Here is a 26563-nt window from a genome sequence, read left to right as displayed (position 1 = left end):
TCCTCCATTCCGTTTCTACGTGTAGGGTAGCAGGCCGGTTATCCTGGACTGGTTAACCTACCTACACATCCATTCTTCTGTACCATTTATTTTATTGTATCTTGGGATGGTGCTCTGATGACCGGGGCACTGCCGCAGGTGAGAGAGGTACCTCTGACACGGGCACCGAAGTCACACCGAATGGACGAAGATGAAAACGCTGTTCTTGTGGGGCTGAGTCTGATGGTCCTTGTTGTCATGCATTCATGTGCGCTGCGAGCTAACTCGACTTGTGGCAACATAATAAATACTTCCCACAAAAGAATTAAAAAAGGCCATGTGCCATACAGGACAAGATAAGTCTGAAGAGTCTGAAGAAAGGCTTTAGTGCGGCGAAGAACATACACATCATGTCCCTCAATACACATTAATACGAAAAGGAATTCATTCGCCATCCTGGCCTCATGAAAGCGGATGTCACGCCAATCTGCAGAAAACCAGCACACTCTTCAACAAAGCGAAAATCAAGTGAGCTATATTTAGTGTTCAAACCTGATCTTGCTAACCCATCAGACCAAATGCTGACGTGATGTTTGGGGTGATGACGTGACGCTAGCATTATAAAAGTCATGTGATGGCATCATAATGTAAAACGCTGCGTTACATGATTACGTCATTGCCACAGGACTAGAAGTCGCTTATAATAAGGTTCGCAAACTTTTTGTGCTTGACAGGCATTTCTAGTCGCTGTGTATGCGTATTACGCTATTCTAGCCAGTGCAGATGCTAAGTTGTGAAAATAGCATACTGTACCCAGCTGACTCTAACTGTGCGACCCTATTCTGAAAGAACGCATATTTAGCTGCTTAACCTGATGTGGTCCTTGCGTCAAATATGATGTCACGTTATCATTTCGTCGCACCGTGATATCACCTTATAAAGTCGTAACGAATAAGTGGTGCCTGTGTCTAACACTGTACACTTCCGTCATTTTTGCGTGTCTTTAAGGTCCGCCCTTATTTTTCTTTAGGGAGAACAATGCCATGAAAAATAAGTATTGATCAGTCCGAATCTACACATTTCGTTATAGAAATGATAACAGCGATCTGCCCCCCTGGCTCTCTTTTATCGTTGTGTACTCGCGATGTTGATGATCTAGCCATTTTGAAAACACAAAGGAACATGTCTATGTCTTCTGCTACCTGTTTGTGTTCGAAATGAAGATTCTGGCGACCACAGGCTTCTGTAGAAGCCCTAGTGTGAAATACTTTTCAATTATTCTTACCTTAAGAAGAGCTATATCGTTTGCCAGCGTATCCCAAGTGAATTCGGGGTGGATTATGGTCCTATCCACACCGACACTTGGCCCTTTCTTCATTTCGCTCGTGTTGTAGAAGACTCTAATCCAGAATGGTTTCTTTCCACTGTAACGCAACAGAGACCAAAAGAAACAAAAAGCTCAATTTTTTAGTGCCCCCAACACTAGATTCTTGAACTGCAGTCCAGGTCTTACCATTTCAGTGTTGAATCATCTCTTTCTGCCTCAGCAGTGCATGACTGATCACATTATATGCTTGCAATCATAAAGGAATGCGCCGTGTAGCAGAAGTTGCATTTTTTTGAAGGCAATAGTCTTTCTGTCGATACTTCAAAACAGAAATCTTGGGCTGTCTGTTTGTCTACTGGCCCTTCTGTCTGGCAATTCAACCAGCCGACGAAACTTTAATCCCTTGTTCAATGCCCACCCAACTTGATCTGAAAGCTACGTTCATGCTTCGGAACATTGTCAATCGAAAATCAAATATTACGCATAATTTAGGTGCGACATAACTGTTTGTTCTAGGTAGTGTGTTTCTTCATTTATAAAGTGCGTAAATACTCATCTCTAATGGCCACAGTGTTTATTACATGGCGCTCACATTGCGACACTATGAGCGAAAACGCGGGTGCTTCCTGCGCTTCGCTAAACTGACCCGGTGCTGCCACCTGCCAGTGGCTCTGCGTCCTAAAACACTTTTGCTTCTTCACAATACTGCCAGATGGTGCCGTAGGGGACGCAACGTCTCTAGACGTCCTTCGCAGCAGAGCATGTAGATACGCGGTCACTGTTTTTCCTGACCACGAAAGAATGCATTCACAAGACCATGTTAATTTATTTGGCTGCAGGGACAGTTCAAACTGGCATTCCTGTTAAGCAGTTTCATGGCGTGTGGAGTGCCTCCATCTGATTAAGCCTCATACACTGATGTCAAAGAGATCTTAGAATATGCCAGACCAATAAGGAGCAGAATACAGCTGAATCATTACAAACAAAAGAACAAACAGACACCTAACGTTTTTTCACCATACTTTTTGTTGAGCGGGCTGATGTGTTGGCACCAGTTTTGTGTCACCTTGAGGTGCAGAGGGGGCTTGATGGAAATAAGTTAATAATTAAAAATATACGTGCACTTTGTAGTCATTACAAAATCAATACACAGGTATACGTGAACTTTAAATTCATTATAACTACGCATCTAGCTTTCTCTGCTTCACCATGGGGACCGCATGCTCTACTTTCCAATAAGTTAGCACACATTGTCACGCCTTACAAAATACCAGGTAAAATCGACATACGCAAACTCCGCGCATAACTTTTCCAGTATTTAACTTAGTGCTTAGTGCACTACAGAAAGTGCTGAGCACTTTCTGTGGGGCACGAAATGTATTACCTTCCACATTGTTATTTCCCTATCAGACTCTCGTGCAGTACCATTCAGTGAGAGTTACCAAAGAAGTTTCCGGAGGCAACTGAAGAGTGGTAACAGCTACTGTGCATGGAATCATGGCAAATGTCATCTTCCATTAACTACTCCCCATGCCGCTCCCAGCGAACACACACTATCTCAGTATTTGACTTGTCCTATCGATTCAATTTCGTATCAAAATATTCGCTCATGTTCATCACATGCCAGCATTAAAAAATTCGGCCTTTTTCAGTGCCCTTCGACTTGCTGCGGTCAAGTGAAGATACAAGCTTGCATCTGTCAATAAGTTTCGGCTCATGCAGGATTGTTACCGACTCAAAACCATTTATAGGTCAAAAGGTTGAATTTTTCAACTATAAACATGATAACGGTATTGCTTACATACTTCAGTACATAAAAGACATGGTAAAAAAAGAAATGAAAAGCCAGACTTCGGGTGCGTTAAAGGCCATCTTCGGTGATTTTTCGACCATGTCAGGATAAATGTGCTTTTATGTTCCTTACACACTCATTTCACCCGCCCGATAACTGAAATGCTCAAAAATTTCTAAAATAATTTTAATTACCGGAAAACCGCAATACCGAAACCCAACCAAGTGTGGTTCTACGTGTGACGTAAAGATTTGCCTGACGCTGCTGGAACCTGCCTGATTGCACGTAATGCTCGCCAGATGGCACTACCTGTCCACGCCATCCGTGGCGACCGGCTTAAACGCTTACGCTGTTATGGTGAATATATGACGAATCGTGTGTGGCTCAGAACGCCATATCACACGCCCACCAACAGGGAAAATGAAATCGCACGCTCAACTATTGAAGTGCCGGCCAAACCCATACAAACCATAGCAGGCAGTGGCACATTATCAGTTCGTCACTTCCGCCAGGCAAAACTCTACGTCACACACACAATGTTGCCGTTAACTCTGGCAAGCGAGGTGAGCGCTTTGAGTCAAGCTGAAAAATTCATTTGAAAGGAACCTGCCAAACTCTCAAGCCTGCAGTTTGGCATGAATGGTGGAAACGTGCAAATTAACGTAACCAGTGAATTACATTGAGATCCACTGACCTCGAGAAATTGCCGGAGTTGCCCTTTAAGTTGTCAGTATTGAGGAACTGATTGAGAGGCCACTGCAGGATGTTCAACGTGTGAGCCATTCCTACAGAGATATACAAATCTCACCGAAAAAGTCACTTTTTTGGTGACGCCGTAGAGGCTGCAGAACATGAAACGCAGCCTATCGCTTTCAAAGAGAATCCTCATCAGAAGACGTCCAACTAAGCTCAGTTTGCACATTCGAAGCAATGTGGCACAAAGTGAATCTTTTGCGCGATAGCCAATAACAAGTCTAATAACTTGACGAATGGGGTAACGTGCTCTTACTAGGTGTTGACGCAGTGAGCCGCCGTGAGCACAAAACTTTGAGAGATGATACTACCACCACACATTGATTCCGTTATGTTGTTCGATGACCACCTGTTTACGATCTCTAGGTACACCTAAAAGCAGACAAAGAACACAAACACACGAAGCTTACAAACACATACATCATACAGAAGTGAAGAGATCTGAGTTTTGGTTTTTTACTCTCTCAGTTGGATTTTGCCTAAACATTTTACTGACTAGCTTTGATGAAGATACCTGCAACACCGTATCATGCACAATATGCGCATTATTTTTGTAAATTACTAAACTTCATGCTTTGATAACATTACGCACAGTATTACTTTTCAATTTTCTTGTTAGGCTTACACACGATACTTTTCATTTACCAAATTTCTCATGCTTGCTGCATAAAATTTTCATTCTCCTGCACTTGGAGTTTTCAATCTTTTTGAAATGAATTTAGACTTCACCTTAGAACAGAAGTTGTACGAGAGAAGAATTATCAGCTTAAGAGCTTTTGGAAGCGTTTGAAAAAGAATGGTGGTGGTCCGCTCACTTACAATCCAAGGTAATTTAACCTTTGTTGTTGCTCTGCCGTTGACAATCCGGCTCAGTGGTGCTGCAATGCCGCAAGCTATCGTATACAACATAAGAGAAAGAAAGCACACGAAAAAACATCAGTCAAGAAGCTAAGCTTTGTGATTGCCAAAGTTATGTCAGTGGTTTTTATTACAACCACTACTACAAATATTTGAAGGCAGGTCGTTTCTATAGTCCTTTCAGTTTTTTTGTGTGTTTGATTTACGTGTACTTTTTTATAAGCTATAAATGCTCATTTTATCCACTTCACAACGATTCTTAGCTCCCTGTACAGCAGCATTTGCCACAAACTTCATTCGCATTTAAATTACAAGATGACAGTTACTACGGAAAGAATACCACCATACCGTACGAACAAGTAAAAAATAAAATTACCTTTTATTTTTTTCTACGAGGAAAACTATTGAGATAGTTTTGTAAAATAACCCGTCTGGTCAACTGCTGCCTTCTCATTATCTGAGAGTATAACTGATAATCTCTATCTATACAGTATTTAGGCCGCTGGTTTTGCAAACCTCAGCAATGATATAATGCATCGACAGTTTTCCTGACATATAGTGTGTGTAGGTTACAGCATCTCTTGCGCTCTCTCACTTTCCTTTGGTAGTTCAAATCCCGGCTGCGGCGGCTGCATTTCCGATGGAGGCGGAAATGTTGTAGGCCCGTGTACTCAGAATTGGGTGCACGTTAAAGAACCCCAGGTGGTCGAAATTTCCGGAGCCCTCCACTACGGCGTCTCTCATAATCATATGGTGGTTTTGGGACGTTAAACCCCACATATCAATCAATCAACTTTCCTTTGGTATTTTCACATCAAGAGGTCAATGCTGATATGCCTGTAATAATCTTCAAAAAATGTGTCGACCCCTCCTAAAGGTGTCTTTGACAATGAAGTGTACACTATCACTAACAAAAGTGTAGGCATCTATTATTCACTCCATTCTCATCTGAGGAGCACTCAATCATCTTTTTTGGCTGATGTTCATCATCGTTCTTCATAAACGTAGGATGGCCACAAAAGAAAAGCGGCCTGGCTTTTAAACGGTCCGAAGGGCCACAAAAGCGGTGCTAGAGTTGTCAGAAGTAGTGTTGTAGTATTTAACGACGTATTGTGCAGCAGTAAACACGGGAAAAGGTCTTCTGAGTTAAATATCTCTGAAAAAAAACGCACTTGCGTGTCAGGCCTTGGGCTTCATGCAAAAAAAAAAGAAGTGCTATTTTTCACTTGTTTTGCGAAAGGAAAGAGAAACTGCCTCAGTCTCAAAGCCTTTCATCTTCGTACCAGAACGCACACGCTCAGCATTCAGCGATTATGACGTCTGCACAATCTGTTTTATTATGCACTGCTTCACTTGCGCATACAATCTTTGGTCGACAATACACACACATGCAATACTATAGATACCACTTGACTGGGCTTCAATCTTTACGCTAGAAAATGGGCGGTCCGCGCGCATTGTGGGATTGTTTTCATGTGAAGCAATCACCAGGTTGCAGCCTATGCCGTGTTTTTTTTCTTTGATTCAAGTGTATACGAGCTGCATCTGCCTTTTTAGGCATACTGTGGACATGGCAATACGTTGATTACACTGGCATCCCATAGCCTGCTCATTTTTTGACGTATCATTGACACGCCTGTTACAGTACAGACGTCACTTTCACTGCAAAGAAGGTGCACGATGCTGCCCGAGGAAATTCATACTATAAGTAGCATTTGCCGGCATCTTCGAACAATTGTAGCGAACATTTTTCGAGTCACGTGAGAACATGTTTAATCTTAATCACATCGTTATACCCCCAACTGCCGAACCTTCGGCCACAGATTTTCTGTTCACTACCATTGCAGAAAAAAAATTTCTATTCCACAGTGAAAAAACAGTAAACATTATAATGCCTCTATATACCAAGTGACAACGTCTTAGTGCATTGACGAGTGACTTTGTTTTCAGCATGCAATTGGCCAAACGCTCATACACTAATTAGAAACCAGGCATAAAATGTCCGCCTCTGTGCATCCTTCCTAAATATTGAAGCAACAGTTTCTCCTCAAAAGTGTCTGGGAACTTTCTTAGTTAGAGCTGCTTAAGTCCAGGCAGAAAAAAAAAACATTACGAAGTGTTCATTTTTGTTTGCTATCTTAAATCTTATATACTTTAAAGCGCATGTAGCCATTTAGACAACAAACATTGCCAAAGACAAGCATTGAATAGCTGTAGCACTTCCCGAAGCCAAGAACTGCTGTACATTACAGAAGGTTACAAAAATGAATACATGTAGAGAGCACTCGAAAGTCGATTTCTCACCTGGTGAATTTATCGCTTCTGAAAACACCTGCAGAAAAAGCGAGAAGGCGTTATAACTTGTAAGCTCAGTAGATTAGGCCAGTTAAACTTGTAGGTAATACATGGAGATGATTATTGGAATAATCTCCATTATTGGAATAATGTATCATTGGAATATACATTATTCTATTATTCTATTATTCTAATATCTATTATTGGAATAATCTCCAGCGCTCCATTATTGGAATAATGGAGCGTTGCAATGGGCTAAAAAAACGTGTTAACTTTCAAGGTTTACGTTAAAGTTCTTTGTCATTCTGTCTTTCTGTCTGACTGTCTGCCCGTCTTAAAAGTTTATGTCACATACGACAGACGTGCGCTCAGCCTTTCCATGTGATATTGCAGTTTATAGCGGCCATTGTAGCTAGGATCATAGCTATGCGGGAGTTGAAGAGGTTCTGACACTCCCCGAAACTTTTTCACGATTGAACTTTTGATTGATACAGAAGTATTTACATGCCTTCAAATCAACTATCAGCTGTCGCAAATCAGTGTTTTTGCATGTTGGCTGGCAGTTGACCACAACGAAACATAAATAGTCATGAGATAAAACACTGAAAATTCCTTATTTTATTGTTTAATTTCAATATTTGATTCTGTTTCACACAGCGATGGTAGTTGACGGCAAGGCTAAAGACAGAAACTTTTGAATGACGGAGAACTTCTCACCAGTATCAGTGATGGAGCACAAACACAAGGGCGTACATAAAATTTTTACAAAAGAAAATTAACAAATAGCAAAAATTATTGGTACAGGTGACGAATCATGAATGACGTCACACAACGTTTAGGCAATAAAAAAAGGCTAAACGCCATGGCATGTTCAATAAAATAGATAAAGATTTTCCTATCACAATATTCTACTGACAGGATGACAATACGACCGACTCAGCATATATACTTATGCGTAAATAACACATTAAAGACACATTCAATAAATAAACCTAATTAAAGTGATGCAGACAGCAGTACCTTCAATCAAAAGGCACTTTGCTATGAAGTGCCATGACAGCCAAGCGCAGTTCTCAAGTGACATATTGTACAAGAAACAGAAAAAAGGCTGTCTTACCTTGATACGGGGAGAGAGGGGCCGCTTATTTGGCCCGAAAAAGGGGTTCAATAAGACCATGACACGCGGTAATCAGAATGAAGGGCACTGCACTTGCAACGCCGCCCTCCCAACGCCTTCCCGCCCCCCCCCCCCCTTCCCAGAATCGTTTGACAGTTACTTCTTTCGACAGCTAGTATGAGATATCTTATATTGTTTTCTTACGTCCCGAAAGAAATATGTTGTTACGTCTAAAAAAAGGGTTTATTCAGAGGCGACGTAACGGCCATTGATCACTGCGCCTTCTGAAGGCGATCCACGATATGGTCTCTGTCAAAGACGCCTGTGAGATATCGTATCGAGTCGGTGCTTTATACAAGAAGCAGGGAATGATGGTGGATCGTGCTGAGCGAAATCGAAAAGACCAGCATGTTCGAGCAGAATACTTGCCACTTCACTAAGTTCGTTGGTGCTGAGTGACTTGTCAATCATAGCCATAATGATGGTGCCCCTGGCCTACAGATTATTGCAATGTATCTTATTTGGAAAATTGTTGCTCTCTGCAATTGATTGATTGATTTGTGGGGTTTAACGTCCCAAAACCACTATATGACTATGAGAGAAGCCGTAGTGGAGGGCTCCGCAAATTTCGACCACCTGAGGTTCTTTAACGTGCAACCAAATCTGAGTACACGGGCCTACAACATTTTCGCCTCCATTGGAAATGCAGCCGCCACAGCCGGGATTTGATCCCGCGACCTGCTGGTCAGCTGCCGAGTACCTTAGCCACTAGACCACCGTGGCGGGGCGTTGCTCTCTGCAAGGATAGCAGGTTGGAATACTTGATGTTCACGAATCTTTGCAAGTTTCAGACCATCCGGCAGCACTGTAGGTTCGTCAGAGCAAATTATCAACCATAAACCAATATGTCCTTGCGCAATCGATAGCGTCCCGTAGGGTATTATAACAGTCTTTTTTATGCAACTGAGATGAACGGGTTCCATGTTTGCGTCAAGTGTTTTCTCGTTTGCCGGTGAATAGGCAACAGGGACACATTTGGCAGACAATGGCGGCGTAGTTGTGTCCGTGGACACGCAAAGAGCACTTTCCTGACAGGACGACTTTTCCACAAACGCAACTGGGATATCGGAATCTACTGTTTTTGTCCTGTGTGGAAATCCACAGTGGCACCACATACCTTCAATAAAATGAGTTCCAGAACGACGTCATGCGTAGTATGAGGGAGAACAGCCGACTCTGCAACGAATTTCTGGTACGCCAAACTAACAGTCACAGTGCAGACACCAACAGGTTGTAACACTTTTCCGCTCACTCCACGAAACGTATCAGGACGGTCCCAACGAAGCATAAGTTTTCGTCTAAGGAGGTGGGTGAAACCAAAACCCATCACTGACATGGTTCCACCTGTGTCCACCAACATCATTTTTGGTACTTCATCGATAAGCACTCGAACATTACTTTTAAACATGGAAGCCGAAGGATGTATTTTTGTTGAAATCGAAGACCGTCCGGCAACCCCACTTCCAAAGGCTGCGCCGACTAGTTTTCTGTAGGAGACGAGGAGTGGTGGCGCCGAGGAGACGGTGATTGCTTGACGCGAGGGGTAGGCGGTGACGTCACACTGCGGTTCGCGGCCGGAAATTTATTTCGTAGCGGTCTTGGGATCTCGTAAGACGCGCTTCCCGGGAATGTCGGTGCTCGTGTATTGCCATAACGATTATATCTCGGCGATCGGTCGTATCTCGGTGGCTGCCGGTAGTTGCAATACCTGGCAATGTGGCCTTCAAAACGACAATGTAGCAGACTGGTAGGGTACGTTCACCGAAACAATGTTGATGGAAGAATAGATGTGGGGTTTAACGACCCAAAATCACCATGTGATTACAGAGACGCCGTAGTGGAGGGCTCCGGAAATTTTGACTACCTGGGGTTTTCAACGTGCGCCCAAATCTGAGCACATGGGCCTAGAACATTTCCGCCTTCATCTGAAATGCAGCCGTCGCAGCCGGGATTCGATTCCGTGACCTGTGGGTCAGCAGCCGAGTACCTCAGCCACTAGGCTACCGCGGCGTGACACCGAACCAATGCTGAGACCACTCATCTGTGAAGGGTCGGCGACGATCTTGCTGAACGGGGGCGGCCCGCCTCTGTGTGGCGGGGCCGTGACGAAGGCGTTGGCCATATCGCTTGTCTGGTAACGGAGTTCTAGTTTCGTTGATGTCTGTCACACATAACGATGGTGGCAAAGGAGCTAATGGCACCGCCGTGTAGTAAGGTGAACTGGTAGGCAGGTGAGGATTGGTGTCGTCAACCCAACCATCTTCTCGCTGCAGCTCTTCACGTACTATTGCCCAAATAGTAGCGGTAAGGTGAGTGGGCGGGCTCACCTCGACACTGGTGACCGTTGTCACATTTGCTAGCCTACCGAATTTCGGGGAAATGCGACGAGTTTTCAGTTTTTCAAATGTATGGCAGTGATGTTGAACGTCGGATACAGAGGTGAGGTGATTCTGCCTATCAGAAAGTTGTAAACGTTTCTGCTATGCCTTTCAAGAGGTGTCCGACCCTGCATTCTTCAGACATCTGCGGGCTTATGATCTTGCAACGATTAAGAACGTCCTCTATATAGGTAGTTGACGTTTCTCCTGGAGTCTGAGTTCTTTGAGCAATGGTCCACTCCGCGCTTTTATTTTTCGAGTCGGAGTCACCAAAGCACTTCTTCAGCCCTTGAGCAAAAAGAGCTCATGTTGTCAAGGGCTCTTCGTGGTTTTCATACCACATCAGGGCGGTGTCTGTGAGAAACAACGCGATGTTAGACAGTTCATCGATCGAGTTCCAGTGGTTGTACCGGATCACCCTTTCGTAGTGCATTAGTCACGCCTCCACATCTTCTCCTGGCACTCTCGCGAACCGGCGGGTTTCCATGTAGCGATGCCTAGGTGTAGCTGGCGTAGACTAGCACGTGGCTGAGGAGGTTGAATCTTGACCTTCGCTCGGGGCTATGCCGACTCTTGTCGATGCTAGACCGGCAAGACGACGGCTCTAGCGAACTCCGCACAGCTGTGGCTCCGTGGTACGTCGACATGCACTACCCAGCACCTCCCCCACTATATTACATCTACGAGAGGGGTTTATTCAGAGGTGACGTAACGGTCGACTCGAAGGTATACGGCGAGCGCGCATCAATGACCTCTTGCCACAAGCCGAATGTCCTCTTCTTCTGCCGCTACGCTGTTCCCCGCTTCACAGAGGCACATACCTAAATTACATACACAGTAACAATATTACTACGAGAGATGGTTTAGAAAAAGCCTTCGGAAAATAAGTACGCTGGCCTCTAATATTTCACTTATGTTCAAAAAGGGCCCTTGCGGTGGTTATGCCATTGCGCTACGTTCGGGAGAGCAGTTAATAACATTAATTTCGAAATTTGAAAGCATCTCGAGAAGTGGTATTTCATTTCACAGCATATATTATCATTTCGAAAAGAAACAAAGCCCCTATTTATCAAAGAAAAGAACAATTGAGATTTTTCTGGATCTGCGCAACTGCTAAGTGCTGAGCGTGAAGGTGCATCTTGCAGTTTCGTACGCCACATTCTTTGGAGAAATCCTAATGTATTACTGCAAGGCCCGACTTAAATACCCACCACCAGACAAGTGCCTTAGTAAGCAGCAGTCCACTTCCTGGTGTCTATTACAGACACGCACTTTCCCCTGTCCGTCACTGTACAGCCGTGTTTACCCCGCTGTTCACACACTACAGTGCTAAGCGTGCGGTGCACCTAACGCCGAGCTCGACCATATTAAATAGGCCTGTCTCGCAGCTACTCACTCAATTAAACGCAGCACAAACCCTACATTCACAATCACCATTGCCGAGCAGTGGGACGCTTTGCTGCCCAGCACGTGCTCTGGGCTGTCCGGCTGGACGAAGACGCCGCCAGGATTCAAGGATTGGTCGCTGCCTAAAGAAGGGGGTCACAATGGGGCCCGTCTCTCAGGCTCCCGCCATCTTTGACCCCAGCAGGGGCGCTTCAATTAGGTTTCTTCTCTCTCTCTCTTTCTTTCTCTCGCATAAAAGTACATTGGAAGCAATCGTTGCGAAAACAACATTCCAGCTCGTATTGCTCCCTGTCGTAGGTTTTTTCTCTGTCAGCAGGCGACAACACGTACCCAACTTGGATGCTTTATCTGATATACATTCGCACGTTGATATTGCCTACACCAACCGCGTCACTATTTTCCCACTTTGCGCGTCGACATACATGCAAGTCATTTGGAAATATGCCTAGTATTTACGATTTATAATTAGTCAGCAAGTGGACCCTTGTACTTCTCGTTTCGGGCTCAAACGGCACCAATGGGCAGATTCTTATGGAACAGTCAGCTCACTAGACATACATTTACGCGCAATATGAAGGATATCGCGTAAATGTCCAGCAAGGACTACAATAGCACCACGCCCCAGACAACTCTTTTGAGGAGAGGGTGGTATCAAGCAAGCTTCACTCAAGTTCTTTGCTGTTTCTTGAGCCACGATCACTCCCGTCTTTGGGAGCTTACTAAGCAAAGCAGAGCCAAGCACCATCTTTAACACACCGAAAAATTAGGCAGCTGATGTCAAGGGGAGATAATAGTCCATAAAGAATACTTTGATCGTAATGAATGGGAGGGTTCAAGTGGATTAAAAGGGTGTATAGTTCTTCTTAGGTTTGATTGTTGTAATAAATAACAGTCAAAGAGAGAGAAAAGAATGCGCAATCCTAATTTGTATGGTTCTGAAACGTGCCTATAGGCCCCCGGGTACATTAGGCAGGTCGACACTTGTTCGATATTCTTTATATCGCACGCTACAGCAGCCACTTTTTTTCTCAGCACTCCTTGAGGTTACTCTGCCGTTTCGTTAATGAGCTCCATTAAAACTTATGTCGCAAATCAACTGATGCTAGCTTTAGCTCAAATTTAGTGTCACACTTGCCTGGTTGACCCACTACGTATGTGCAGAAGGGTCCACTGTTAAAGGGAATACCTGCATGAGCAGCATGATTAGATTTTGCTATCTTATGGAATTGTAGCGGCTTAGATATGCATACGACTACTGGTGATTAAATGTTCCGACTCCTATTGACAGAATATTGACTTCTGTGAAGATTGTTTCTGAATGCACTTGCTCTTAGAGGGCCAAGAATATTTATGGCGTGCATTCGAGAGTTCCCTTTGACAGTAGACCATGGTGTACATTCCCAACGCAAAAGGACAAGCGCAAGTGAACGCTGGTCGCATGCAGCCGCGAAACTACGACACGTGGCGCTGCATCGTTTCCGAGCGTGATGATAGTGAGAAGAGATTGTCAAGTTCTATCAGCGTCAAATGAAACTCGAACGCGGTAAGCATTCGCGATAGTATAATGCGCATTGTACACTTATCACCACAAGCAGGCACGCATTAATGCGCAGAGCTGCCAAACAGGATGCGTGCACCTGTCAATAGTGATAATTAGACGGCGTGCACTGTGCCATCACAAAACCTTGCCTCTGTTTTGGTTTCATACGACGCGAATAGCACATTCAATTTTTCAAAGCAGGGCTGGCCGTCAGATCGGCGAAGTGCAGCTCGTTATTTTCTTGGATTGCAAAGCCCACATGTTATCACAGGTGTGGCTATCACATTGTGTAGTTTTCTTTTTTTTTTGCTCAAGGGGCCAGGAACGTTTTCTTTATCGCAAACTCACAGTTATTTCTACGAGGGCTTTTTGCTGGCAAAATGGAATACATCTGGTCATATCGGTACCAGTGGCAATCTTATCTGCGTTATTACTGTACCTATTATTACGCCTTGCGATCAATGTGAATTTCAGCCACTGAACTTGCGTTCGTAAAGTGATCGAGAGAGTGATCCTGGGCCGCCTGGTATTTGGGGTATCATGAGATATACCATAATGCCATGGCTGCCTTTCGACGTGGTCTATCATCAATCGATGGCGTCGTCGACCTAATAACGTATGCTAAACCCGTGAAATGCCATACGCGTGTTTGCGCCTCTCTGTTCGTTGACGTCAAAAGAGCCTCCGATAAAGTTACTCGTGAAGCCGTCCTTGCCGCACTAGAAGAGATTGGAGTGGGTGCCGAATGGTAAAGTGAAATACATCTATCTCCAAATGCGATCCTTTTTTGTGAGCATGGAGGCCGTGAACACCTCTGCACATTTCAGTTGTCGTGGTGTCCTTCAGGGTGGTGTACTGAGCCCTGTGCTACTCAATCTAACACTGATCGCTCTCCATACGCGCCTACCAAAGAATATTTGTCTATAAACATACGCATATGACATCTGCACCTGGACATCTGCGGTAATTCGCCTCCAGTTACAAGTGAGAATACACAGAGCTGCTATACTGCAACTGCTTTGTACCTCCGCAAGCGAGGCCTGTAAATTTCTTCCAGAAAGTGCGCTCTTCTGGCATTTACGCGCAAACCCACGGCAATTTACAGAGGGTCAATTAATGGTCAAAGTATACCATATTCTCGATCTAACAAATTTTTGGGAGCAGTAATTGACAGAGATATATCATGGATCCCTTATGTGTTCTATTTCAAAAAGTGATTGACGGGCATAGGCCATCTCTACAAGTTTCTCGCTGGAAATACTTGGGGAATGCAGCCCAATGCTACGTTACGACTGTACAGGGTGTTTTACTTTGCATTTCTACAATACAGTCTGCCCGCATTATCAAACGCGAGCAAAACAGGTCGACGCATGATACAAAGCGTTCAGGCACAGGCGCTTCGAATCTGTCTAGGTCTGCCTCAGGGTGCCTCAACAGTGGCGACTATAGCTTCAGCCAAAGACTACCTCATGGAGAGCCATAATCATATTGAAGCTATGAGAGCCCACATAAAGCATGTGGCCCGGAATCCCCGTCATCTTCTAGTCTCTCTACCAGTGGATAGGCCTCATACTTCCTTGTGTCGAACAGTAACTGCACATGGTGACTCCCTACCAACTGGTTTTACGCCCGCGGCGAGACCTCCAATTCCTCCATGGTGCCTCAAACAGCCAGTCATCAACCTGAGAATACCGGGCATCCAGAAAAAACGAGATTTCTCAATACCAGCCCTCAAGCAGCTCGCCTTACTTCTGCTGTAAGAGAAGTACCAAGACTACACCCACGTCTACACCGACGGCTCCGTCCTGCCAAACAGCTCAACTGCAGCGGTCTTTATTCTAACGCACGCCACAACCATCAAATTCAGGACAGCTCATGCAACCACAACAACGGCAGCAGAGCTTGCAGCAAAGCACGCAACGGCGGACGATTTTCTGCGACTGCAAGGCGGCACTGCATTCACTTCCGTCAAATCTACGTCGTGGTCCACACGAGCAGTTGGTTTGAAACAGCAGAAACGCTACACCATATAACATAGAAAGGGCACCACGTTATATTTCAGTGGTTGCCAAGTCACTGTGGAATTATCGGTAACGAACGAGCTGATCAAGCTGCCCGTTCAGCCCATACAGAAGACAACAAACAGTCAATACCTCTCTCAAGGACGGGCGCTGCTAGGAGGCTCCGCATGCTTGCTCGCCAACGCTTCATGGCTCTTTGGAATGAGCCTCTCTTTACGCATGCAAGATTACAATCCCTTGATCCAACGTTTAGCATACAGCTTCCAACAAACATTCGACGAGGCGACGCTACTGCTCTGCGCAGACTACTGTTGGGAGTCGCGTTTACCCATGCGTACGCGTTCCGCATAGGTATGGCCAACACCGCCGACTGTGCACACTGCGGAGATGAAGAAACAATTCGACATATCCTGTGTGACTGCCCGAAATACAACCTGAAAAGACAACACCTTTCTAATAAACTGAACAGGTTAGATGACCAGCCGCTGTCAGAAGAAAGTATTCTGCGCCATAGTCACAACTCCTCATCACAGAAGAAGGCCGCGCAAGCACTACGGGACTTCTTGCGAATTACTCGTCTGTCAAAACGCCTTTGAGTGGACTGATTTTGTGTGTGCGTGTGGGTCCGTGTTTTTTCTCTTATTTATTTTTTAACACACTCGCTCTCTTTCAACCGCCTATTCCCCAATCCCAGTGTAGGGTGGTATATTAGATACTAGCATGTGGATAAGCTACCTGCCTTCCTTTCTTCTCGTTTCTCTCTCTCTCTCTCAGCCGCTTAAGCATTATGGCTGTGGTGTATGTTGTGTCATGTTAACGTACGTTGCGCTAGAAAATTTAGTAGTGGTTGGCAGCTGCCGCTTTCGTAATAATTTAATTTGTAATATGGGCGACGTTCGTGTGAATATTTCTGCCTCAAAATACAACGTGCCTCACTCATTAGCTCAGGTGGCTGAAGTGTCTCAAGAGTACTTGAGTTGGAATATTTATACCTTCATATAGTATTTATTGACGCTACGAACGTCGCAAGTTCACTCATCATCAGCCTGACTACATCCACTGCAGGACAAAGGCCTCTCCCATGTTCCGCCAGTTAACCCGGTCCTGTGCTTGCTGCTGCCAATTTATACCCGCAAACTTCTTAATCTCATCTGCCCACCTAACCTTCTGTCTCCCTCTAGCCCGCTTCCCTTCTCTGGGAATCCAGTCAGTTACCCTTAGTGACCAGCGGTTATCCTGTCTACGCGCTACATGCCCTGCCCATGTCCATTTCTTCATCTTGATTTCAGCTATGATATCCTAAACCCCCGTTTGTTCCCTAATCCACTCTGCTCTCTTCTTGTCTCTTAAGGTTACACCTACCATTTTTCTTTCCATTGCTCGCTGCGTCGTCCTCAATTTAAGCTGAACCCTCTTTGTAAGTCTCCAGGTTTCTGCTCCGTAGCTAAGTACCGGCAAGATACAGCTGTTATATACCTTCCTCTTGAGGGATAGTGGCAATCTACCTGTCATAATTTGAGAGTGCTTGCCGAATGTGCTCCACCCCATTCTTATTCTTCTAGTTACTTCAATCTCGTGGTTCGGCTCTGCGGTTATTACCTGCCCTAAGTAGACATAGTCTTTTACAACTTCAAGTGCACTATTACCTATCTCGAAGCGCTGCTCCTTGCCGAGGTTGTTGTACATTACTTTCGTTTTCTGCAGATTAATTTTAAGACCCACCTTTCTGCTCTCCTTGTCTAACTCCGTAATCATGAGTTGCAATTCGTCCCCCGAGTTACTCAGCAATGCAATGTCATCGGCGAAGCGCAGGTTACTAAGGTATTCTCCATTGACTCTTATCCCTAACTGCTCCCATTCTAGGCTTCTGAAAACCTCGTGTAAGCACGCGGTAAATAGCATTGGGGAAATTGTGTCCCCCTGCCTTACACCCTTCTTGATTGGTATTCTGTTGCTTTCTTTATGAAGCACTATGGTAGCAGTTGATCCCCTGTAGATTTCTTCCAGAATGTTTATATATACTTCATCTACGCCCTGATTCCGCAGTGTTTGCATGACGGCTGATATTTCTACTGAATCAAACGCCTTCTCGTAATCTATGAAGGCTATGTATAGTGGTTGGTTATACTCTGAGCATTTCTCTATTACCTGATTGATAGTATGAATGTGGTCAATTGTTGAGTAGCCTGTTCGAAATCCTGCTTGTTCCTTTGGTTGATTGAATTCTAATGTTTTCTTTACTCTGTTAGCAATTACCTTTGTAAATAGCTTGTATACTACAGAGAGCAAGCTGATCGGCCTGTAATTCTTCAAGTCCTTGTAATCTCCTTTCTTATGTATTAAGATGATGTTAGCGTTCTTCCAAGACTCTGGTACTCTTCCCGTCAGGAGACACCTCGTAAACAGGGTGGCTAGTTTTTCTAACACAATCTGTCCTCCATCTTTCAGCAAATCTGATGTTACCTGATCCTCACCAGCAGCTTTGCCCCTTTGCATGCTCTCCAAAGCTTTTCTGACTTCTTCTATCATTACTGGTGGGGTGTAATCTGGGTTACTGCTAGTTCTTATAGTATTAAGGTCGTGGTTGTCTCGGCTACTGTACAGATCTTTGTAAAACTCCTCCGCTATTTTAACTATCCTATCCATATTGGTAGTTATTTTGCCTTCTTTGTCCCTTAGTGCATACATCCGACTTTAGCCTATCCCAAGTTTCCTCTTCAATGCTTTGACACTTCCTCCGTTTTTCAGAGCGTGTTCAATTCTCTCCATGTTATACCTTCTTACATCGCATACCTTACGTCTATTAATCAACTTCGAAAGCTCTGCCAGTTCTATTTTGTCTGTTGTACTTGACACTTTCATGATTTGACGCTTCTTAATTAGGTTCTTCGTTTCTTGGGAAAGCTTGCCAGTGTCCTGTCTAACTACCCGGCCTCCAACTTCCACTGCACACTCCGTAATGATACTCGTAAGATTATCATTTATTGTATCTACGCTAAGGTTGGTTTCCTCACTAAGAGCAGAATACCTGTTCTGCAGCGACACTCTGAATTCCTGTACTTTCCCTCTCAGTGCTAGCTGATTGATTGGCTTCTTGCGTATCAGTTTCTGTCGTTCCTTCTTCAAGTCTAGGCGAATTCGAGACCGTACCATTCTATGGTCACTGCGTCGTACCTTGCCAATCACTTCCACATCCTTAACGATTCCAGGGTGTGCACTCATTATAAAGTCTATTTCGTTCTTATTTTCGCCATTAGGGCTCCTCCATGTCCACTTGCGGTTTTCTCGTTTTCGGTAGAAGGTATTCAAAATCCGTAAATTATTGCGTTCTGCGAATTCTACTAGTAGCTCTCCTCTGGCGTTTCTAGTACCGATGCCATAATCTCCTACTGCCTGGTCTCCAGCCTGCTTCTTCCCTACCTTTGCATTAAAGTCGCCCATCACCATAGTATACTGTGTATTTACCTTACTCATTGCCGATTCCACGTCTTCATAGAAGCTTTCAACTGAAGCGTCATCATGGCTGGATGTAGGCGCGTAAGCCTGTACTACCTTCATTTTGTATCTTTTATTCAGTTTAATTACGATACCTGCCACCCTTTCATTAATGCTATAGTATTCCTCTATGTTGCCAGCTATGTTTCTGTGAATTAGGAACCCCACTCCCAGTTCTCTTCTGTCTGCCAAGCCCCTGTAGCAAAGGACGTGCCCATTCTGTAGCACCGTATAGGCCTCATCTGTCCTCCTAACCTCACTGAGCCCTATTATATCCCATTTAACACCCTCTAGCTCCTCGAATAGTACAGCTAGACTTCCCTCACTAGATAAGGTTCTAGCGTTAAACGTTGCCAAGTTCAGGTTCCAATGGCGGCCTGTCCGGATCCAGAGATTCTTAGCACCCTCTGCTGCGTTGCAGATCTGACCGCCGCCGTGGTCAGTTGCTTCGCAGCTGCTGGGGACTGAGGGCCGTGAGTTATTTGACGTAAGCATGTGGGAGGTAGTGGCCAGATACTGCACCAGGGTGGCCAATCCTTCTCTGGTGAGGGAGTGCGTTCTCGGCGGTGTTCACTCAAAGACTGTTAATTTTGCTTCAGTCAAAGTAAAAACTCAGAACTTAGGAGCTCACCTGCTTAAAGACGAAACAAAACAGCACGACAAGGAAGACATCCCGCATGTCTTCGCCACAAGTCGTCTCTTGTCGATGCTATCCGTTACTTTTGGCCACACAACGCCAAAGTCTGGTACGCACGTTCACAATTATGCCGGCCTGACCTGGAGAACGTTGAAACGTTTCAAATTCCTACGCGACATCTTAATAGATGAGCCCGTCTCGTCAAATAACGGTGCTAAATGCTACAAAACCTTTTCTTGTTTCTCGCGCAGCATGAATAGCTCGCCTACAGTCCGACGCGTTGTTCCTATAGACCGATCGTATACCACGGGCCTAACAATGGGGCAGCGTGGCCCTGAAACTCGCGCCGCGTTTTGCGGGGCTCGTCGCATTTGCTGTTTCCGTCGCGTTTGTTGCAGGTGTCAATAGCGTAAGTACCGCGAACTATGTCTAACAGCTCTCGCGCCGTGTTCCGCTTTCGCGAACACTGAATGGCGATGAGCTAAATTTATGAGACAGGCATTTCGTGCCCGTTTTGTGCGCTTGGAGCGAGACCAAGGAATCGAACGTATGCGAGGAACGACTACTTACGCTGATTTCTTGGCAAAATGACGCGTCTACTGAATGCCAAACAGCAAGATTATGCGCGTAATCGGTAGCCCTGTGAAATTGCGGCGACGGCAATACCGCGTACAACAATAAATTGAGACAGAGCTGTTCAATGTAATCCCTCCTTGTGCAGCACTCGGCGACTGACAGGTGTTACGGAGCTGCAGTCACTTCTAGCGCAGCGGGTGGGTCTTACTCCCGTATTCACAAACGCTCCTTGACTCCACTTTCACCCTTCACTTGACAGAGTTGAGCAGTGCACCACTGCTCGGCTGAAAATGACGTTTCGCTACTCGAGGATCGCAGCAGATTATTCCTGATATGCAGTAACTTGCCGTTCCTAGAGGTGGCACTCCCATCGGCTTTCTCAAGTGAAGGTGAAGCGTTGAGTGAATGGACGTTCTAGGGTACGGGGATTTGAACCACGAAAGTGATTGACCTTCGCGTTCAATGAATGCGACATATTTTGTTTAACGTAGGAACAATGTTTAAGCAGAATCGTGAGTGGGGAAGTTGGTGGATGTTTGTTGTAGCATATTCTACAGCGCAACGGGTTAGAGATGAACATGTAGAGAATAGACACAGCGCTGAGCTCACAAATGAGTGTTATTAGGAAAAAGAAAAAAAAACGTATATAGGAAACAATGACTCATCGAAACTGTGCACATGCGCACGTGTGTTGCAACACAGCAAGATTCCTGTCTTGTCAAACAAGTAGTTAAATTATTCCCCTTGTTGAGAGATAAATGAATGACTTATGCTTTTGTTATTGGATCTAATGAAAACTGCCTCAGCTATTTCACGCGTGCTCTGATCAACATGTGTATATTTGATAGTTGTTTTCTGCGAGTGGGGCACACAACCGCATAAGCTACAATAAGCTGCCAAATGAGACATGATTGCAACAACTGATAGCGTCAGCTCACGCTCTCGCAAGCACATGTTTATGCACCGCCCCGTTTGACCTGCGCTTTGGCAGCTACAAGACAGTGGAATGGGATAAACTATGCCAGTAGCACAAGGCGCACATTTGTGGGCATGATTAGAGACACAATAGTTCTCTTTCTTGGCTGCTGACATAACGGTCAATTCATAAAAAAACACATTACTCTCTTTATTACGTGCTAAAAATAACACGTTTATGCCATAACGAGTACCAATATTTTTCAAACCATGCTCAGGTCTGGGAGTGTATGGGATAATTTCATGCCTCTTTTTCTTGCTGATTTCTGGGGCATTGAAATGACTGCGATGAAACTTCTTGAGCTTTGGTATAAGTTTTTTCCGACACCAACCAAAGAACGTTACTCGGAACGCCGAGGCGAGCAATTTATGGCGCATGCATGACACACAGATGGCTCGCCTTGCAAATTCTGGCTTGCGAGCTTCGTCGCTGACGTCATTCTTTACCCTGAACCCAAGCGCGTGTGAAATTGACAGCGCCGTCAGTGACGTCGTTCATCTTTTTGAAGCCGTGCCACCGTATTCACGTGCACCAATGATAACTTAGAACTTCCACATAAGTAAGGCAGCGATTGAACGAACGCCCGAACAGAAGAGAGCTTTTCAAGATGCCGACAGGCGATTCGTGAGAGGATTCATGTTCACCGAGCCAATGTGTATAGCCGTGTGGGCATAAGAACAGGTCCTTGTGGTGGACCAAAAGTGACGAGTGTGTATTGAGGATCCGGCAGCCTTCTGAGCTGAAGGCAAGCGACTACGATCAGCAGAGGAAGTGGCCTTTCACGCAGAGCAGCGTCGACGTGGCGATTGGTGAACGCATTCGCCGTGACCAACACCCGTTTTGAGCGAGAGTTTGTCAAGTGGCAGTTTTTCTTCAGCTGCGACTTCAGCAACTACCTGTGGCAACACGTTTCAGCTTCGCTGGTTGAAAGTCGGTGCTGAGGGCTAAAGGTGTCTTTTTTTTTTCTCCCGGCGCCAAAACAATTGGCCAGTACCCATAAGTGCCATTGTGCTTAGAGGGAAAAAGGGTGTATCAAAAGCCAATTATGCGTAAAAAAACATTTAAATCAGTTTTAATAGCTTGGCTTAGTAGTGGTATATTAGTTTTGTGGTCGCATTTATGTTGGTTAAATTGGCCGATGTGAGCTTCTACGCCTCACAGAGCATAGACATTCTTTAGTAATATTGTCATTTGGCGTGGCATTGGAAATCCTGCTAATGCCCATTGCTAAATAAAAATAAACAAGCGTTCTCTTTCGGAATTTTCTTTCAACTACGCGCATAAATACTTAAGCCTATGATATTTTCAGGAATCCAGGTAAGTGTATTTTGCATTCATCATTGTTCCCACATGACTGTGAGTTGAAATGCAAAAATAGTTCACAGCCAAGATCTTTATTGAAACAACTTGCATGCTGCTCGTACTGTCTTCATAGGCTTTTTGGCATGTACACTTTCATGTATAAATGCGTCCTTTTAAGGTGCAGATACAGCAGTTGTTAATGAGCACTCGTGATGTGTAGTTCCTACTTCGTCTGAGGTGTGTACCCGCGCTTCAAGGCCACTGAAAGAATAATATAAACAACAATATTTTGGCTTTTACGTTCCAAATTCACGATATCAACATGAGGGACGTAGAAGTCGTGGGCTCTGAAATTTTTTACCATCTGGTGTTCTTCACATGCACTCAAATTGTGCAGTACACAGTCCGTGACCATTTATCCTTCAGCTGCAATGCAAGCGCCATGGTGGAGATCGCACCCGCGACCTTTTGATCAGCAGCTGGGCACCATACACACTGTTCCACGGGGCCGGACAGGTGTCCGAATCGACCCAGGTTGTCTGCGTGGTAAGGAAGTTTTGCGCCATTGATCCGATAGAGTACCCTATATATCCATTTGAGAGAGTTCTGGCGCTAGTGTCTACAGGAGCTGCAATGCATGGCACTTCAGCGAGCACGGGAATGATGGTTAGTAGACGCATTTTTCTAATCTTCGTACTTGTGGCTGCGTCTGTGTTCGTGCATAGAGTTTCCTAAAATTAACTAGAAGGGACTCTGGCGCTGTGATCGTTCAGTGACCATGGGAATAATGAGTAGTACATGGATTTGCCTAATCTGCGCACTTGCGGGCGGCGAATCGTACTTGCGGCTTCGTTTATTGCTAGTTGCACTTTTGGTTTGAAGGAAAGAACAAGCCCTTTTGTACTTTGTGACCAGATTCTAAATGGTAAGCCTAAAACAATAACGATGTGAAGTGCAACCATTGAACATTTGCTGGTGTTTGTTTCGTGAGAAAATTGCTCCGAACCACACGAATACACACCGAGCCCAAAACAGGCCAGAAGTATGAAGATTAGACAAATACTTGTATCAGCCATCATTTCCATGCCATCTGGGACACCATGCGTTACAGCTCCCATAGAAACTAGTGCCAGAATTCCATCTAGTGTATATTAGGAAACGCTTTGTGTTCATGTGACTTGGGGCATTTTTGTAACGAAACAGAAATCAGCAAATGTTCAGGGGATGTGCTTCACCACATCAATCTACTACTTTTATACCATTTCAAATCAGGTCACAAAGTTCAAAAAGGTTCGATCTTTCGTTCGAAGCAGAACCAATACACAGCTATAAACGCAGCCACAAGTGCTTTTCGCCGCTCACAAGTACGAAAACTAGGCAAATTTGTGTACAACGCATCTTTCCCAAGGTCGCTGAAGGATAGCAGTGCCCAAGTCCCCTCTGGTTAATTTTAGGAAACTCTATGACTGAGCCGTCTTCTAAAGTCATTTGAAAAAATAAATGGCCTCAGATTTGAATGCTACACTGCAAATGTCGTCGAAAGACGACAGTCTTGAGTCTAGAGAGGGGGGGGGGATAAACAACAAGAAGGAAGGCAGGGAAGTTAACCAGGCACATACCCGGTTTGCTACCCTACGCTGGGGGAATAGGAAGGGGGCATAAAGATGACAGAGAGAGAGGAAAGAGAAGAGAAAGAGAGAGAGAGAAAAAAAAGGAGGATTGTCAGTCAATCGGCTGAGTCTAGAGAGAGTGAACAAAACGTTTATTTGATGCTCTGCGCGAGAAAATTGGTGAATGGTATCCTGGAGGCGCTGCGTTAGACTGCGTCGAACGTGCAGTGGAGGCGAAATCGCGCATCAAGTCACGTCACACGTGCGACATGAGCGTTATCTGGCAATTATCTTGGAAAACGATGAGCACGGCGCGCTCGCCAGTCTCGGAGGAGATAAGGTGTAGAACGCAAGTCGACAGATAGGTGCCACCACCGTGTTGCCTTAGCAAAGCGGTGGAAACACTTGCCTTTTCGTGCAAGCTTTGCATTGTCAGCGCAACGTGATAAATGCTATGGTCTTTAGAATTACTTATGTATGCCTTTTGTAGTAAAAAAAGGACACATACAGGATTTTCACGTGTTGTAATAGTGCATCAAATATGCGCAGTAATTGCTTTTAATTTACAATCGCACAAGTATGAATGCTGAAACTTGAGCATTATTTGTGGGCGTTGTAGATGGGGCTGGCCGTTTGGGGTATTGTTGAGGGTGGACAAACATACAAATGCACAGGCAGACAGACAGACGGATCAATATTATTCCGTTTAAGGTCCGCAAGAAAGACTATCGTCTTTAAACACGGAACATAATATTATTGGCATGTGTTGGAAGGAGTTTCTTTAGCCCGCGTTCTCGCATGTTAAGTTATGTTCGTACGTCACCTCGCAGACGCTAAATGGGCACCTGAGAATTGTAATTATAGTACACATTATAGGACAGCTTGAAACGGCCTATGTTACGTACGCAGCTCGTTTTTTGCGGCATGGTTGATATATGCAGCCAAGCACTTTAACGGCAACACAACTGCGGTGGACCATATATAGAATGTTTGATAGCTAAGTCAACAATAGAAGCAGTCTAAGGTGTCTCACTTCAGAAAGTTCTGTGAGAAAAATGTTCGCAGTCACGAATGAAGTGTAGCCAAACAATTTTCTTCAGACCTACCACTTCTAGTTCAGCATGACAGAACAGAAGTTCTGCACACAAAAAGCTTCTTCTGAAGATTCAATACCAAAAAAATGAGTATAACATTTAGAGCTGCCCTTTTGACTTGCAAGTTCTTGTGAGTACTCTATGTTCTTTCTTTTTCAAGTACGTTATGAAAAAGCCGTTGGAGGAAATAGACCCGGAGGGATTTTATTCAACGAAGTAGGCATAAAACGTTTACCTATATTTTTATACACGCCAATAACACAATCTTCTCAGGCATCGACGTTACCTGCCGGGTGTCATTTCAAAGCGGGCGTTGCACAAAGAACAACTCCTCGTCTTAAAAAAAAAAAGACGTGCTCGTCATAAATGTCTCGAAGGTCGTGACGATACCGGCACGAGCTGTGACCCTAACAAGATGGGCAACATTTTTTATGCCGCATCTCAATCATAAAAGGACACACTGCAGGCTACTCCTTCTGCGGCACATCCCATGCCTGCTATGAACAGCTTCAAAAAAACAGTTCTCTTAGGTGCAACACCTTTGGTTCCGTGGCGGCGTGCCTCACGAAAATCTCATTTTGCCTCCACTCCTGCAAGCGACAATGTTCAATTGGGTAGTTTCTTCGAATGCGCGTTTTCCGATGCTCGTTGAAGTTACCCTTCTTTGCTGTTTCTGCATAACTTACTTGGTAAGTGAGTAACTATTTCACAATTTTTTCGTTTCTGAATGGCACAAAATAACTTCATACGGGTGCTGACACATTTTCAGCCGTGGTAGTAGTGCCTTCTTGCTGGTTTGGCAATGGCACCCATTGCTATTGCGCGCAGTAAACAAGCCGTGCAGGTTGTAAAATATTCAGTGGTATAATTTAAACAAACTGAAAAAGCGGTAAAATAAACGTGAAAATATATTAAATTCGAAAGATTGTTTTGCTAAAAATATACACAAGTTCGCCCTTATTAAACCATGTAACTAGAACATCCTTGTTGCGAGGCTCTTAAAGTTGGTACAGTATTCTACAACGAAAAGCTACTGATTTTATAATGAGTTGCACAGAAAATGCGCGATCATTCTCTGAAAAAAAAATGAAATATGGCGTCTGTGTCTGTAATAAAAATATCAAGGGGAGACACTGGAAAGGAGCAAAACACAAGGAGGGTAGGGTTCCCACCCCCCTTGTTCCCCGTGATTTACGCCACAGTTTCTGCAAACGATTTACAAGTAAGAAACAATCTTTACGCTACAAAGGCTTCAGTTGCGAGTGCAAGGAACACTTGTGTATATGACGGTTTCACAAACACAAAGAGCGAATAGCAAATCGAATGCGCTTCCTTGAGTAGCCTAT

At 44.6% G+C, this 26563-nt stretch overlaps 2 protein-coding genes across 2 annotated transcripts in view; one reads left to right on the top strand and one right to left on the bottom strand.

Moving 5' to 3' along the window:
• Positions 1-19813, bottom strand: part of LOC142768993 (serine proteinase stubble-like) — a 36246-nt gene extending 16433 nt beyond the window's left edge. Inside the window, exons 1-5 of the mRNA XM_075871708.1 lie at positions 19654-19813; positions 7014-7041; positions 4671-4744; positions 4108-4223; positions 1265-1403 (exon numbers count right to left, since the gene is read on the bottom strand). Of these exons, the coding sequence (XP_075727823.1) occupies positions 1265-1403; positions 4108-4223; positions 4671-4744; positions 7014-7041; positions 19654-19701 (405 nt within the window). The 5' untranslated portion in view covers positions 19702-19813. The remainder of the gene's footprint in view (positions 1-1264; positions 1404-4107; positions 4224-4670; positions 4745-7013; positions 7042-19653) is intronic.
• Positions 1-26563, top strand: part of LOC119165384 (trypsin 3A1) — a 67714-nt gene that overhangs the window by 15616 nt on the left and 25535 nt on the right. Inside the window, exon 2 of the mRNA XM_075871709.1 lies at positions 22940-23059. The gene's annotated coding sequence lies outside the window, so the exon portion shown is untranslated. The remainder of the gene's footprint in view (positions 1-22939; positions 23060-26563) is intronic.

This window comes from Rhipicephalus microplus, chromosome 8 (genome assembly GCF_043290135.1).
Source record: "Rhipicephalus microplus isolate Deutch F79 chromosome 8, USDA_Rmic, whole genome shotgun sequence".
Classification (NCBI taxonomy): Eukaryota; Metazoa; Arthropoda; class Arachnida; order Ixodida; family Ixodidae; genus Rhipicephalus; species Rhipicephalus microplus.
This window is presented reverse-complemented; position numbering and strand designations above follow the sequence as displayed.